Consider the following 14,556-nt stretch of genomic DNA (forward strand, 5'->3'; position numbering starts at 1 on the left):
TTAAATTTCAAGCAATCGCTGTGCTTGACGGCACTTGATGTGCACGCTGTCCGGCTGCGACCGGACAATGAATAAATGGTCGAAATCTGTCAGACACTTCATCTATTGTTGCCGATCCTGCTTGCCGTCCAGCAGCCTCTGGTTCAATTATAACTTCGAAGTCCATATCAAGAGATGCAATCAACTCACTTGCATCGCATTACATCGCAACAGAAGCCAGCAATTTATGCATTTCTCCATTTAATTGTTGAAGTCAAGTCCCTAATATCGGTATCATTTATTTCCAATAGCAAGTACGACTCCATAATACAGACATCATGTTGCACCATAATGATGAGGTTGACCAACAAAGGCTGCATCATCTGCCTGGCCTGCCTTGTTCATTGGCCCTTCCGGCGTAATGAAGTGCACGTAATGTGCAACTCCACTGCGGACACGTCATTAATACTGAACAGAGAGTACTTTCGAGCAGAGTCCCTCAATGAACAAATCATTCAATTTATCACAGTCAGCCATTATGGTTCGGGATCGCGCTTCGAGTCCCCCAGCTGTGCGGCGCCCTTAAGAATACCATTTGTTTGGGACTCTGAGTAAAATATGTTTTTTATGAAGGGCAACATCAAACCCCGACAATTCTGGAGAGGATATTGCAGTGCCTTATAGCCATTGAATTCCCATAAGCATAAATGTCACTTTTTTGAAGGGAACTCTTTATTAGCTTATCGAATGGGCTTTTAATTTTCCCTTATGAAAATCCCTCCTGAAATGATTCACAACCTCTTTTTCAGCATAATCTGATCCTTTAACTAGTGTACATGGTATGTCTGTGGGCATTCCAACGTATGCTACGAAGGGATTTAACTTTTGCCCCTTTTCATTTTACATCTGTGGCCACACGCATACATCTATCCGGATCTCTGGTAGTGCCCATTTATGACTTGTCATTGGAAATGCGTTGCCCGGGAAGGGGCGGGGCAGCGGAGACTGGCAGGGCAGAGAGAAATGGGGGGGGGGGGGGGCATGGATGGGGCAATTCAAATGAATTTTTGCGCTCGCTCCGCAACGCTTTTAATTGAAAAACATTTTCGTTTTGGTTTCGGTTTTGGTTTTTGTCTGGGCCAGAAAAACGCGCCCCAGCCACTTGCTGGGCATAAGCCTCTTTGGGCTCTGCCCCCTGCCACCGGCCTGCAGCCTTCCGCCTCCTGGTGCCTCCTGCCTCCTGCCTCCTGCCTGGTGGCAAACAATTCCACCGCAAGACCATGGACCGAATATGGGCATGCGACGTACTGTGCGCACGCGTTCGTGCATAAATTCCACCAAGTGTCCATTTTTCTGATTTGTGTGCAAAGTTTTTTTCCTTGTTATTTGGCCAGCGCCGCTCTGCGTTGACTGACTGCCCAGAATGAGAAGGAGGTGGCGACCGGCAGGACTATGGGCTGGGGTGCCAGAACAAGGATTGCTAAACCGGAGCCGGGCCCTGTCTTGTTGCCTTGGCTTGCTGGTCGCATGCAAATGCGAGCGCAAATAGAAAACGAATTCATTCAAAGAAGTAGTAAGAATTTTCTATTAAATTTCCGCGGCCCGAAAAGAAATGCGTACAAACAAGAAATTAAAATACAAGAGCTAAACGAACGTTTTGAGAATTTTTAATTAAAATAGAATGGAAAATGGAAGCTCGAAACTGGAAACTGGAAACTAGAAAATTCCCAAAATGCGTTTAATCAACGATGGAAAATCAACTTTTCGCTGGACATTCCATATACATTGCACATACGCCCCGTGCGGCGGTTGGGCCCCGACAGTCCCTACCCAGTGCCAGCTAATCATGCTGTCTTTGTGCCCCCATCCATGGCAGGCTTCTGCTCCAGTTGATGGCCATTTCGTATGCACTCTGAGTCGCTCGGCTGCAGGTAGTCCTCGGCATCCCAGGCCTGCTGGTCGGTGGTGCCCCAAATGATGTACACCAGGTTGCCGAAGAAGAACACAACGGCGGTCATGGCGAACACAATTTGCCACTGACTGCGCGAGCCCTGAAAAGCGGAATCGAAGTCGTTGGAATCTGGAATCTGGAATCTCTAATACGATTAGGTCTCACCATATCGGTGACAATCACGCCCACGAGCAGGGGGGTGAGCAGCGGAAATATGTTGCCAATGCCGTTAACAATGGCCATCAGCATGCCGGAGTGATTGGGCGACATGTCGATGATGGTCAGAATGCTGCCGATGCCGGAGCCGGCGTTCAGGCCCGCATTGATGGTCATCAGAGTGATGGCCAGACTCGTCTGGCTCTTGTCCAGGAAACCGATGCCAATGAGAGCCGCTGCCGGGCCCCAGTACGACACCGTGTTAATGGACTTGCGTAGCGTGGTGAGTGACATCCACTGGCGGGACATGGCGACGTCGGCAAACACCAGATACACGTACGACATGCACCACATGGCCAGGAAGGGCAGGGCCGAGTAGAGGGCGTTGCTCTTGATGTCCATCTCCAGGACGCCGTGCATGTACGACGGCGTCTGCAGCTGCATCGTGGAGTTGGCCCAGCCCTGGGCACTGCGCACGATCAGCAGGGCATAGAACGGCACCGAGGTCCAGATGGCGCGCCACGGTATGGGAATCTTCTGGGCGTGGAAGCCGTCCTGCCGCCTCATCGAGCGCTCAATGTAGTCCCGCTCCCTGGACCCAATAAGATGCGAGCTGGGAGCGTTGTTCGAGCCGAGGATCAGCCAGAGCAGGCACCACACTCCGCAGATCCCGGCGGAAACGTAAAAGATGCCCGGCCAGCCCATGGAGCTGTTGGCAATCAGCCCACTGCTGGCCATGGCCAACACCGAGCCGCAGTCGGCTCCCGAGTAGGCAAACACGCCCAGTCGGTTGCGGTCTTCTGGCGGCGACCACTTGGCCAGGTGCTCGTGGATGCAGGGAAAGATCAGGCCCTGGAACAGACCCTCTACCACCCGGATCACGCTGAACGCCTTCCAGCCGCCCCAGCTGATGCAGTAGGGCGTCAGGGCACTCAAGATTGCTGTCGCGAAGGTGGGAATGAAGAGCACGCTCTTCGCCCCGAAGCGTCTGACCAGAAATCCGGCCGGAAACTGGGTGATAATATAGCCCCAGTAGAAGCTAGACAGCACATACGATTTCTGCGCCCCCGTCCAGTCGTACTCCTGCAAGGGAAAAACGTGTTACTCCTGGCAACGTGCCACAAACGCGTTTAGCTCACCGGAAAATCGGTATTGGTGGTGGCGGCATCCGTCATGGCCACCACGGCCACACTGACGTTCAGACGCGCTATGTAATTGGCGACGATTGCCAGAAAAAGGAGCACAGCCTGCAGGTGGCGGATGCCGATGAGGGGACCTACGGGCGGAAATCAACTTGGTCAAGAGTTTCAAAATCTATGGCCATCGGGGTCCGTGCTGGTCGGTTATCGACCTCAATTTATCATTTTTGTATACCCCACATGTACTGGGCGTCATGCAAACAGTACGTGTCATGGCTGTAAGGCCAAACACCTGATTGCCAGTGCAATCGAAAAAGAAGCAAAATATAAACTATTTTTCAGTTTGCGAAACGCACTGTAAACATGCACAAAAATATATATTCTTTGGCCAATAAATTGCTAAACTTCATTGCTGTGTGGGATTTGTTTGGCGGGGCCAACTCTTTTTCCGACCGCGTGGGGGTTTCATGGGGGTCGAGGCATAAATCATATGGAATCCGAGGTGCTCAATTTAACCGAGTCCCAAATCTGTGTAGTCCACAAATCTCCGATTGAAGCACACATTATTGAGATATTCTACTTTTTCTTTACCGAAATTTTCACTAATTTCACTTGCAGATTTTTCGCTGATGAAATCCGTTTAAAAATGTATTCTGAATATTTTAAATGAAACGTTTTAACGTAATAGATTCTCCTAATTTTGGTACGGTTATAAAAAGATTTATCACTGATTTTTTTTCATGTTGTATTTGGTTTTTTCTTTAAAAGTTTATTTAATTATACGCCGTAAATTTGCAATTCCATTTGATTTTATAAACACTTAAAATGAATTTATTACTGTTGGGCATTGGGCCATGCATACGCATTGAATTCGCACCAATCCGCTTATTATAATAATTTTATTTATTAGTTGTTTCATTTTTCCAATTGGTATACATATATCACAAAAACTCTGGTTGCCTTGGGACTTTGGGAAAACAAATTCATTCACCTTTTTGCTCAGCGACAGCGTTCATTGCATTTAATTGGCTGTCAAGATATGTGCATACAGCGATCCAGAACACGGAAGTGTGAAGAGATATTCCGAAATCTCTGGGCCCGAATCTCTGGATTTGACAGAAAACATTCGCGTCTACGCGTGCCAATAGCTGAAATACGTCTGAGAGTTTAATTTAAAGCTCTGCTCCAGCGAACAGCGATTATGGCGGCAATTAGACATCGACATCGAGATTGGGGCTGTTCTCTTTTATACGTTTTATCGCGCTGCTGATTAAGCGGCGCGATAACTGGATGCGATGCTACCTGCCGCATTCCCAGCCCGCTAACGTGTCTTCTGTAGACCATGCTACCACTGGTTTTACAAGCCACGCTAACGCAAACATTGGTAATATAACCCAGACACCACACAGACCACCCTCTCGATTTGTGCGATCTCATCTCCGCTGTGGGATTTGTTATTGCGGAACCAGTCTGCCGAACAGTCGGCGGGCCTGAACCCAACCGAATCGAACCGATCAAACTCAATAAACTTGCGATTTCAAACACAAAAGCGTATATATGTATACTATGTAACATAGAAATTGCTGCAATTTTGTGATAAAAAGTAGTGATTAAATTAGTGAAAAGCAGCTTAGTGGCCATCATTAGGTATAAAAAGTGTTGTTGTGGGGAGAACCCACAAGCCAATTGATTGGATAATCGAATGGGCAGATAAGTAGCATTCGGCTGTTCTTGAAAGAGTGCACAAAAAAGAGTACGTCGCTTCAGTGAGCGATCTGATCGTGTTCAGAATTATTATAATTATACCAGATACTCAATGCGTATAAGGGTGTATTAGTTTTGTGGTGGAAGTGAACAAAAAACGCAGAAAAAAATAGAATGACCAAATCTAACAGATTGGCGAATCTGGGTCAAATCGGACCATTAGTATAGCCAGAAGGAACGAATGAAATTGCAGTTCCTACGCTACCCCCATTCTCTCTCTCTCTCTCTCTCTCTCTCTCTCTCTCTGACACACACTCTTCTTCGTGCAGTGATCGCACTCTGGCGAAAGAGAGCGAGAATAAACGGCTGAAAAGAAAGACAGAAAAGAAATGCGGCAAGGGCCGCGGCGCACAACGTTTTCTCTCGTTTTTTGTTCAGTGGTTCACTTTCCTTGGAGTGAGTCCTCAATCACTATTTAGTGTTTCTCCAAAAGTAACATCTTCCAATTTCCGTATACAAATTTATCAAAAGCCTATCAATACGTGGCTAATCTTTAATTGTCATCATTCATTTCTTCGGTCTTTAGTTTAGGTCTGCTATTCTTTTGCGGATCAGCCTGATCTGGGTTCATCTTGTCCAGGCCCTCCGTTACTCTGCGAGCCAGGTCCCTGAGCATAATTTTTCCCCTAATGGATAGATCGGGTGAGTCGTGGTGATCTCCCCTTGCGGAACATTCCGCAGTGCACACATGCAGAAAATCACCGGCATCCCAGGGCTGCAGCTCGCTCGAGCCCCAGATGATGTACACCCAGTTGCTGAGGAAGAATACAAGTGCGATCAGGCAGAATATAATCTGCCACTGGGAACGATTCGTCTACGGAAAGGAAATTGGAGATGGAAAATTTGAAAGGCTATAGCTTCACGTACTTACCGGATCCGTAACGATGACACCCGTAACGAGCGGAGTTAGCGGCGTAAAGACCTCAGACAAGACACTCATGATGCCCAGCAGGACCGCTGAGTGGTTGGGCGCCAGGGCAATGGTGTTCATAGTGCCTCCAATGCTGGAGCCGGCACTAAATCCCTCCTTGATGGTCATCAGGACGACGACCAGCCCGGCATTTGCTCGGTCCAGGAACCCAATGGCAATGTACAGTAGGGCCGGTCCCCACGTGGATATCGTGACGATCCACTTTTGCAACGGAGTCTGGTCGATCAGGTGCCGCATTATGGCCACATGGGCGATCAGGATATACACATGGGACATGATCCACTTGACCATGTAGGGTAGCGACGAGATCAGGCCGTTCCGGGTGATTTTCACTTGCAGGATGCCATCTAGATACGAAGGTATCTGCACCTCCATCGTGGAGTCGGCCCAGCGTTGGGCACAGTGGACCACCACCAGGGCACGAAACGGCACCGACCCGAGTATCGCCAGCCACGGTATGGGTATGAGTTCCCTGGGGCATGCGGTGCCACTTTTCAGACAGCTCTCAATGTAGTTCCGCTCGTCCGAGCCAATCCAGTACGAGCTTCCGGGCTCGTTCTCGCCCCAGAAGAACCACAGCAGGCACCAGCTCAGGCAGGCTGCTGCCGAAACATACGAAATTCCCGGCCAGCCGATGGAGCTGTCCGCAATGTACCCGCTGCCGAGCAGGGCCAGGATTGTTCCGCAGTAGGTGCCAGAGTAGGCGATTACTCCCAGCTGCTTGAGCTCCTCGGGCGGCGACCACTTGGCCAGATGCTCGTGGATGCAGGGTAGCATCAGGCCCTGACACAGGCCCTGGCCCAGCCGAATCGCACAGAAGCCCTTCCAATCGCCCATCTGAATTCCAATGGGCGTGCAAAGACTGAACAGGGCCACGAAAAAGGTTGCCACGATCATGGGCAGCTTGGCCCCCAGACACCGGACAAGGAAGCAGCCCGGAATCTGCATCAGCAAATAGCCCCAGTTGAAGCTGGAGAAGATGTAGGACTTCTCGGCCTCTGTCCAATCGAATTGCTGCAATTGCACAACGATCGTAAGTGTTACTGCAACCTCATGCATAATGCTATGGTACCGGAAAAGTTTCATTATTGGTTGCTTTATCCGTCATGGCCACCACCCGCACGCCCACGCTCAGGCGGACTATATAGTTAACGGTCAGGTTGAGGAACAGCAGTACAGTCTGCACATGACGAATACCTAGAGGATGAGCTGAAAATAAGACACAATAAGGCACCACAGATCGGCTGAGGTTGGAGAAGAAGGTAGAAGTCTGGTGAGTCCCAGTCCGAGAGATCTTTTTTATGCCATTTATAGTATTAGGTCAATACTTAAGACTCGTGCCCTTAACGAATCTCGATGGGAATACGTATATGTTTTCCGCACATCTCTTTAAGATTACCTTTCGTGTTCATTATTTTTCTTGTGATAAAACTAGCACCAGATCGGAGCCATTATTCCACGATAACCAAACGAAACTCCGGCACATTCGAACTGAACTGAATTTGGGAACTGAACTGCAATGGGAAACGATTTTCGGCTTAAGGGAAAATGTTTCAAATATAATTAATAAATGTGCTTTACAAAAACACTTGTTTCTATTGTTTCTGCAACTTTTAAATAAGGTAAAGTATAAAATATATAAAACAATTAGTTGAAAAATTTAGTGTTATGCCACGAACAGTTCTTTGTTATCATTGTTTTCTTGCAGATTATCACAATTAAAGTTACTAAACGTATCGTATTGAGATAAAAGGGCGCTTTTAATTAATGAAACAAAATGCATTTGTTTCCAAATCACGCGGATGGTTATTACTGGACTTTTTTATCCAACTCCCTAACGACATGAAGGATATTCAGAAATAATTTCATTTTTATATGTGAATAGAAAAAATGTGTTTATGCTAGCCACCAGCTACGAGCATAAGCATGGATAAGCGAAGGGACCTGGAGCAGGACCATGAGCAGGAGCAGGGCAGGACAGGGCAGGGCAGATGGCGGTGGCAGACAGCTTTTTGCTATGAGCAGCTGCAAAATAAATGTGAATTTCATGAAATAATGGCGCTAAAATACTTTATGATGCAAAATGTATGGCGCCACCGACAAGAACAGCAATAGTAGCAGCCACAACAAGTGCAAGGAGATGTGGACGGGGCTGTGGGGCTAGCTAAGCGGCAAGCAGCTGCCACAATCAAGTCAACAAGAGGCGAAAAATGCTCACACAGATGCACACATGGAGATGGCCGCAACATTGTAAATGGACAGGACAGCGTGTGTGTGTGTGTGTGTGTGTGTGGCTGGGTCTAAGGTCATTTTCAATTTACATAAATCATGTGAGACCACGTGGGGATGGGGCACACAGTATCCGGCTGTGGCTGCCGAGCTGCAACAGAAGTTTCCTTCGTGCGAGTGTGTGCATGCGATCGGCTATAAGCAACCCTCCAAAAATTTATCCAAAATACTACGTATACATATTTAATGCCAGAAGTCTAATCTCCCCCCCATCAGCCACTGCGTATACGCAATGGGATCCGCCGAGTCGTCGGACTATCCGTAGAGGCTGCAGCATCTGTTCGCAGCGTGTGAGCATTTGGCCACCAGCTAGGCAAAGTCATAAGGTCAACCGCATCCAGAGGCAGCCACCACGCGGCCGCCGAGCCTGGGCAGTCGTACTCAGAATAGGACTTTGATTTATAAGACTTTCATATGGCGGCGGTTGGATCATTTGTGAATCATGTCGAGCCGTTTTTGACTTTGATTTATATGCTGTGCATATGCAGGCTCCTCGACCGCCGCAACCATTTCCACCGAATGGCCAATTGTGCTCGGGATGAACGCGCACGGAACGACATGGCCGGCCGGAAACGCAGACGACAAATGCTGTAGAACGCAAAAATGCAGAAGCGAAAATGGGAAATGGGCGAATGGGAAATGCAAATGCAAACGGCGGCGCCAGCAGCATGTCACGCCCACCGCCGAAAACATGCCACTGCAACCGAAATTATTTGTATCAAGCCGAAAATTTCATTTCATTCGAAATGCAGACCCTCCGGAATTGTGTTCTTTCTGTGGGCACGCGTCGCGTCCTTGTCGTCCCGAATTGAGCCGAATTGTGAAATTTACGTAAAACCGCTTAATTGCGTTGAAATTATTTTGTTTATTTGCGCTAAAGCGGCCATTGGCGAACGCACAATAGCATTTCCCTGCGGTTTGCACGCGTTGTTGCCGCCCAAAGGAAGTGTCGGCGGAGAGATGCCGGAATGCCATTCTTGTCAAATAAAGGATTCGGCCTGATCATAAATGAATAGTGTATGCATATGTCGGACATTCAAAGTGAAAAGTGAATCGTATCTGTAGCCGTTGAGCAAAAGCAAGACAAGAGGTACAAAAGGCAACTAGAAATGCAGCAAGAAAATGAAGAATGATCCCAGCTGGGTCCCATCAAAAGCTCTCTCTAATTAATATCATAACCATGTAATCTTATAATTATAGTTAACTATATTGGCGGGAAAGATGTACAAGAGAGGATACGGAATAGGCCTACATGAAGGCGCCTTCCACGTTGCTTATGTACATCCACATACACAACGAATCCCTATCGCTGCAGTATCATATTGAATTTGCCTATGGCCTCGGCCACGTATTTCTCTTTTTCGACAAGCTCGGATTTGAGGAGCGTGCGAAACTGCTGCATATTGGGCATGGTGCGGCAGTCGCGAACGTTGAGCAGTCCCCGGAAAATGGTCTCCCAGGTCTCACGCTGGAAGTAGCGCGGCAGGGCTGTCTTGGGCATCCAGATGCTGCTCGGCTGCCGCTGGGCCACCTCCATGTAGCGACCAAACAGCAGCACATGCATGACGCCCACGAGACCAAACAAGTCCAGCTGATACGTCCAGGGGCGCTTTGTGCGCATTTCGATGCACTTGAACGATTCATCGTGATGCACATAATTGAACGCCTGATTGGCCGGAAAGAGCTTGGTGTCGATGGCCACGCCAAAGTCAATCAGCTGCAGGCTCAGCTCGTTGGGTTGCGCACATAACCTGCAGGGAGCGGAGGAGTAGTAAGTAAGCGGGACAGCAGTATGCGAGAGTAAGACGCTTACGGTCTCATGACCAGAAAGTTATCCGGCTTGATGTCCGCGTGAATGATGCCCATGGCGTGCAGATGATCCACAATGTCCAGCAGCTGGCAGCTCATGTGCATCACAACATACTCGTCGACGTTCTTGTTGGTGTGCTTCTTGATCTTATTGCACACGTTGATTAGCGAGCCGTAGTCCGAGAACTCCGATATGTAGACACTGGAGTTGTTCCCCACCAAGGCATAATCGATGTGCATGAAGGCTGGGATCTGTAAGAAGTCGTAGGAAATCAGGGAAGGAACTAACAAGGTTTCACCATCTCCACCACTCACCATTCGATCGCTGGTGAGGCGACTATGGACCTCCAGGCCTATGTAGAACTCCCAATAGTTTGTGGGTCGCTCCTGCTTCACGGCCACCTTGTTACCCGTCTTGCAGTGCCGTCCGACGAAGACCGAGCCGTAGGCTCCCTTCCCAATGATCTTCTCCACCTCGAATTTCTCGCCGTGCACCTCCATCTGCGTGCCCGGATGCAGTCGCTTGGCAGTGCCCACCAGCTGGCAATGGGGCAGCTTCTCAATGTACATGGAGAAGTCGATGGAGTCCAGCAGCGAGTTGATCAGATCCACATTGAACGGATTCAAATTGCTGTCGGCCATCGTACTGTTCAGCACTGACTGATCCACGTTCGCTTTGGGATGGACAAATTCTTTGTTCTGCGGCATCTCAAAATCTGCCTGAGCCCAAGAACGGTTCGATTGCTTTGGGGTCAATGGAGTCGTTTTATGGTAGATGCTCATCTCTTCCGCCTCTTCATCTGCATTTGCATACGCATCCGCATCCGCTTTAGGCATTTCTAGCCTGGGCGGAACAGCAACAGGTGGCGGCAACAGCGTCGAGTTCCTGATCATGCTTATGTTGGTGGCAAACATCTCTGTGGCCGCATTCAGCTCAAAGAAGTCGCCCGACTGCTTGTCCCCACCGGGTACACTCTTCTTGGGGGATTTCCTAAGGGATTTGGACATAGAATCGCTGAGAAACTTCAGAGTAGTAGAGGAGCGATGATTGCTTATGGAAGCAGAGGCCGCAACTGGCACAGGCAGCGGTGGAGCACAGACGCTCAGATCAGCCATCAAGTGGGCAGGATCCTTCTGTGATGGCATCTGCGTCTCCGGCAGCGTGCAGTCCAAGGCAAAGCTGCTGCGTCGGGCAGCAGCACTGGAAGGAGCGGCTGGCTCAGGCATGGTCTCATCCAGAAAAATTTCAAACTTCTTTTGCATGGCCGCGGCCTCTGGCTTCGGCTTCGCCATCTCCGTGCAGATGGACTGTACTGGCACAGGCTGTGTCTCCGCCACAAAGGAGAGGTCTGTCATAAACGAGTCCGCCAGCTTGCTGATGCTGGGAGCGCCTGCCGGTTGGCCACTGGCCATCGCAAAGGAACTCTTGGCATCCGGCGCCACTCGTATGGACTTGCCGAAGAAATCTGGCGTGGTCTGATCGCAGACCCGCTTGGCGCCGGCATTTCCCTGCAACGGAGAGCCGATTGTCTTAAACTTTGGCGGCGTTTGCACAAACAGCCCACACAAGTCGTCCTCGTCATCCAGCGTGGGCAATTGCGGGGCCAGGCTCGAGGCAGAAACCGCCGAGCGCTGATGGAGCGAAACTTCCGCCATGACAGTCGGAAGCCTGGGCAGAGTCTCAGTTTTATCCTCCTGGAAGCGGGCAAGCGGCCTCGGTATGGTCTCGGTTTTGTCCTCCTGGAAGCGCAGGGACTTCATCATCGGCACGCTGGGAGCATTGGGTTCCCAGAGTTCGCGACGCGAAAAATTACCACCAGACTGACGCTCGGGCTCCTCGCCGACTGTGGACAGCTCAGAGGCACCCAAACGCTGCAGGCGCGCTGCTGCTGGAGTGCACTCCTCACTCGCACTCCGGCTGGAGAGCGCCACGGCCGTGTGAGATCCCGGAGAGCTGGATGTGGATGTAATGGTGGACTTGGTCGTCGTGGCCGCCGAGCTGTGGGTGCCGTGTTCCGAGGTCTCCAATATCGTCGAGAGTTGCTTGCGCAGATTCGGCGAGCGGGTCTCCCCTGGGGACTCGACCGGCGCAGCTGCCGGAGAAACAGCTTCCTCAGGATCCGTAGGCAGCTCCTTGAGGACGGTGCCAAACTGTCGCGCCGGTGCCTGCTTTTGGGAGCCCTTGGGCGTGCTCACCGCCTGGTTCTTGATGAACATGTTGAACATTTGGGTGGAGCAGGTCTCGTCCGCATCGAAAAAGGCACTTTTGGGGGGTTTTAAGTTCGAAGGCTGGATCGGATCTTCTGAATCTTGGTATATCTCGATCTTGCGCAGCGGTGGGGCAGGCATCGCAAAGTTATCTTCATCTTCCTTGGGGACGGGAGTTGGATCCGAATCTTCAAAGATTTCCACTATCGGCACTATTTTCGGCTGCGGTACAACTAGAGGAGGGGAAGGCACTGAAGCTATAGCTGCAGCTGTCTCCTGTTCGACGGCATCATCCTCCTCCTGGACCATGGACACACGTGGCGGCATCATGGATTTCCTGGACGAACCCTGCTGGGCTGGAGGGAAGAAGCTCTTGCGACGCGGCATCTTATTGCCGGGCAGGCATACAGTCTCCTCCATGTCAAAGCTGCCGTGCACCGTAACATTCCGCTTCTCCAGCCACTTGGCCGCCAGGAGCTCCTCCGCCTGGTACTCCTGCTGTTCCTCGTCGTTGTAGAGCTTGTCAAACACGACCTGTAGACCCGGAACAGGAGGCGGCTTGTAGTACTTGTCCAACTCGTCCAGCGGCTGCGGCTTGGAGACACTAGCAAAATTCGGATAGCGACGCACACCCTTCAAGGTGTTGCCCGTGCCCCACCACTCATCGTTGCGCAGCACGAATGCGTGCTGGGGATCTCGACGCTTCACGAAGCAATATGCGCGGTACTCCTCTGGGGAGAACTCCAGGTTGGGGCGCGGGTACAGCATGCACTTCTGGTAGCACGGCAGGCCGTTTGTGTTGGGCTCATCCTCAATGGTTACTGGCGTTATCCAGGCCTGCTGCGGCTTATTTTTCGCCACAAAGTTGGGCGGAAACTTGAACGGTTTGTCCATGTGGCGCTCGTAGTTGGTGATGGGCGGCAGCTTCTGTTCATCCACGTGTATGTCGAAGGCCAGGTCTGGAGCGGCATTGCAGCCGAAGATCTTGCCAGGCTTGTGAGGCTTGGCGTGGGCCTTGTTCCAAGCCACCGGCTCCTTAAGATTCTCCTGACCACGGGCCGCGTCGATGATCGAACGTAAGCTGGACTTCACTTCCGGCTCGACTGGTGGCGGGACATTGAAATCGGTGTTCTCATCGTTGAAGACCTCCACATTGCGACCGGCATTGCGCATGCGGCTTGTGCTGGGAGCATCCGCCTGTGGGAGAACAATTGCAGTCAGACATTCCTGTAGAAGGCACCTCCACTCACCTGCACCACGCCCGGCATCTGGCTCTTGACCGCTGCACCAGTGCGTACACTGCCCACTGTGATGGTGTTGCTGCTTCTCTTCCGTTGACCATGCAGCGACTGCAGCGCCAGACGACGCTCATTCAGCTCTTGTTTCACAGCATTGGCCTCATCACCATCGGAATAGAGCATGCGCTGAGCAACCGCGTAGTTGAAATGCTGATGGGCCTCCTTCAACTCTTCCAGCGGCTCGGCCCGGCAGGAGAGGCCCAGGCGGAAGATCTCGTCGGCCTTGCGCATGTTGCCGCTCAGGTCGTAGCTGTATGCCCAGGCAATGTACAAGTCCGCCAGCATTGTGCCGATTCCGCTGTTGTACAGCTGCTGGTAGCACTCGATCTGATCCTCCTGCTTCTCCATCTGAAGCCCAACAGAGAATTACTCCATGAACTGGCAAATACTTGGCCAAACTTACGAATTTGATGAAGAGCTTGATGAGCCGCCTATCCTGTCTGTAGCGCTCGTCCTGCTCGAATTTGGTCAGGCATTGGTAGAGGGCCGTCTGCAGGCCAGAACCGGTGCCGCCCGCCGGATAGCTCTGCTCAATCCAGCAGATGTATATATACCACGGCTCCAGCGGATCACTGCCAGTGTATGTGTGCACGTCCTTCTCCATTTGCTTGCGCTGCGCCAGCAGCTCCTGGCTTTGTGTGGGGTCCTGGGCGAGGGACGCCTGCAGCAAGCTCACATTGCGACCGCTGGCCAAAGGCTGGATGTTTTCCTTTGCGGTGTCAAAGTCCATCTTAGATTTTCATTCGAAAACAAAACTAATAAAACAAGAAAAAAATGGAACGACCGACACAACTGTAAATGAAATATACGCGCCGAAATAAATGCTAGGGATGGCAAAAAACATGAACTATCTATCGATATTTACGGTGAAAACCCGGTATTCCATTCGAAACAAAAAACTCAAGAAAAAACGAATGCATATAGAAAAAATAAAACAATGGAACGACCGACACAACTGTAAATGAAATATATGCGCCGAAATAAAAGGTAGGATTGGTAAAACCATGAACTGTCGATAGTAGATTCGATATT

General features: G+C 50.5%; 3 protein-coding genes across 5 annotated transcripts; all 3 read right to left on the reverse strand.

Moving 5' to 3' along the window:
* Positions 1-1,639: 1,639 nt before the first annotated feature.
* LOC6592531 (putative inorganic phosphate cotransporter) lies at positions 1,640-4,340 on the reverse strand. The gene is made up of 4 exons (XM_026986058.1): positions 4,217-4,340; positions 3,226-3,362; positions 2,096-3,169; positions 1,640-2,030 (listed from the first exon to the last, which is right to left on the reverse strand). The coding sequence occupies exons 1-4, from the start codon at positions 4,239-4,241 to the stop codon at positions 1,824-1,826; spliced, it is 1,443 nt and encodes a 480-aa protein (XP_026841859.1). The 5' UTR covers positions 4,242-4,340; the 3' UTR covers positions 1,640-1,823.
* A 1,128-nt stretch (positions 4,341-5,468) lies between these two features.
* On the reverse strand, positions 5,469-7,469 carry LOC6592530 (putative inorganic phosphate cotransporter). 3 transcript variants are annotated; one of them, XM_026986248.1, is made up of 4 exons: positions 7,320-7,469; positions 6,993-7,164; positions 5,861-6,934; positions 5,469-5,803 (listed from the first exon to the last, which is right to left on the reverse strand). In XM_026986248.1, exons 2-4 carry the CDS (start codon positions 7,026-7,028, stop codon positions 5,483-5,485), a joined length of 1,431 nt encoding a protein of 476 aa, XP_026842049.1. In that variant the 5' UTR covers positions 7,029-7,164; positions 7,320-7,469; the 3' UTR covers positions 5,469-5,482. The 3 variants fall into 3 exon arrangements, with proteins under 3 accessions (XP_026842049.1, XP_026842048.1, XP_026842050.1); XM_026986247.1 differs by having other exon boundaries at positions 6,993-7,129; positions 7,320-7,360; XM_026986249.1 differs by having other exon boundaries at positions 5,619-5,803; positions 5,857-6,934; positions 6,993-7,129; positions 7,320-7,360.
* A 1,906-nt stretch (positions 7,470-9,375) lies between these two features.
* LOC6592913 lies at positions 9,376-14,273 on the reverse strand. Its single transcript, XM_002018545.2, has 5 exons — positions 13,928-14,273; positions 13,477-13,872; positions 10,334-13,423; positions 10,023-10,270; positions 9,376-9,960 (listed from the first exon to the last, which is right to left on the reverse strand). The coding sequence occupies exons 1-5, from the start codon at positions 14,252-14,254 to the stop codon at positions 9,513-9,515; spliced, it is 4,509 nt and encodes a 1,502-aa protein (XP_002018581.1). The 5' UTR covers positions 14,255-14,273; the 3' UTR covers positions 9,376-9,512.
* Positions 14,274-14,556: the final 283 nt, after the last annotated feature.

Source organism: Drosophila persimilis, unplaced genomic scaffold, assembly GCF_003286085.1.
Source record: "Drosophila persimilis strain 14011-0111.01,24,50 unplaced genomic scaffold, DperRS2 tig00000002-arrow-pilon, whole genome shotgun sequence".
In the NCBI taxonomy this organism is placed as follows: domain Eukaryota; kingdom Metazoa; phylum Arthropoda; class Insecta; order Diptera; family Drosophilidae; genus Drosophila; species Drosophila persimilis.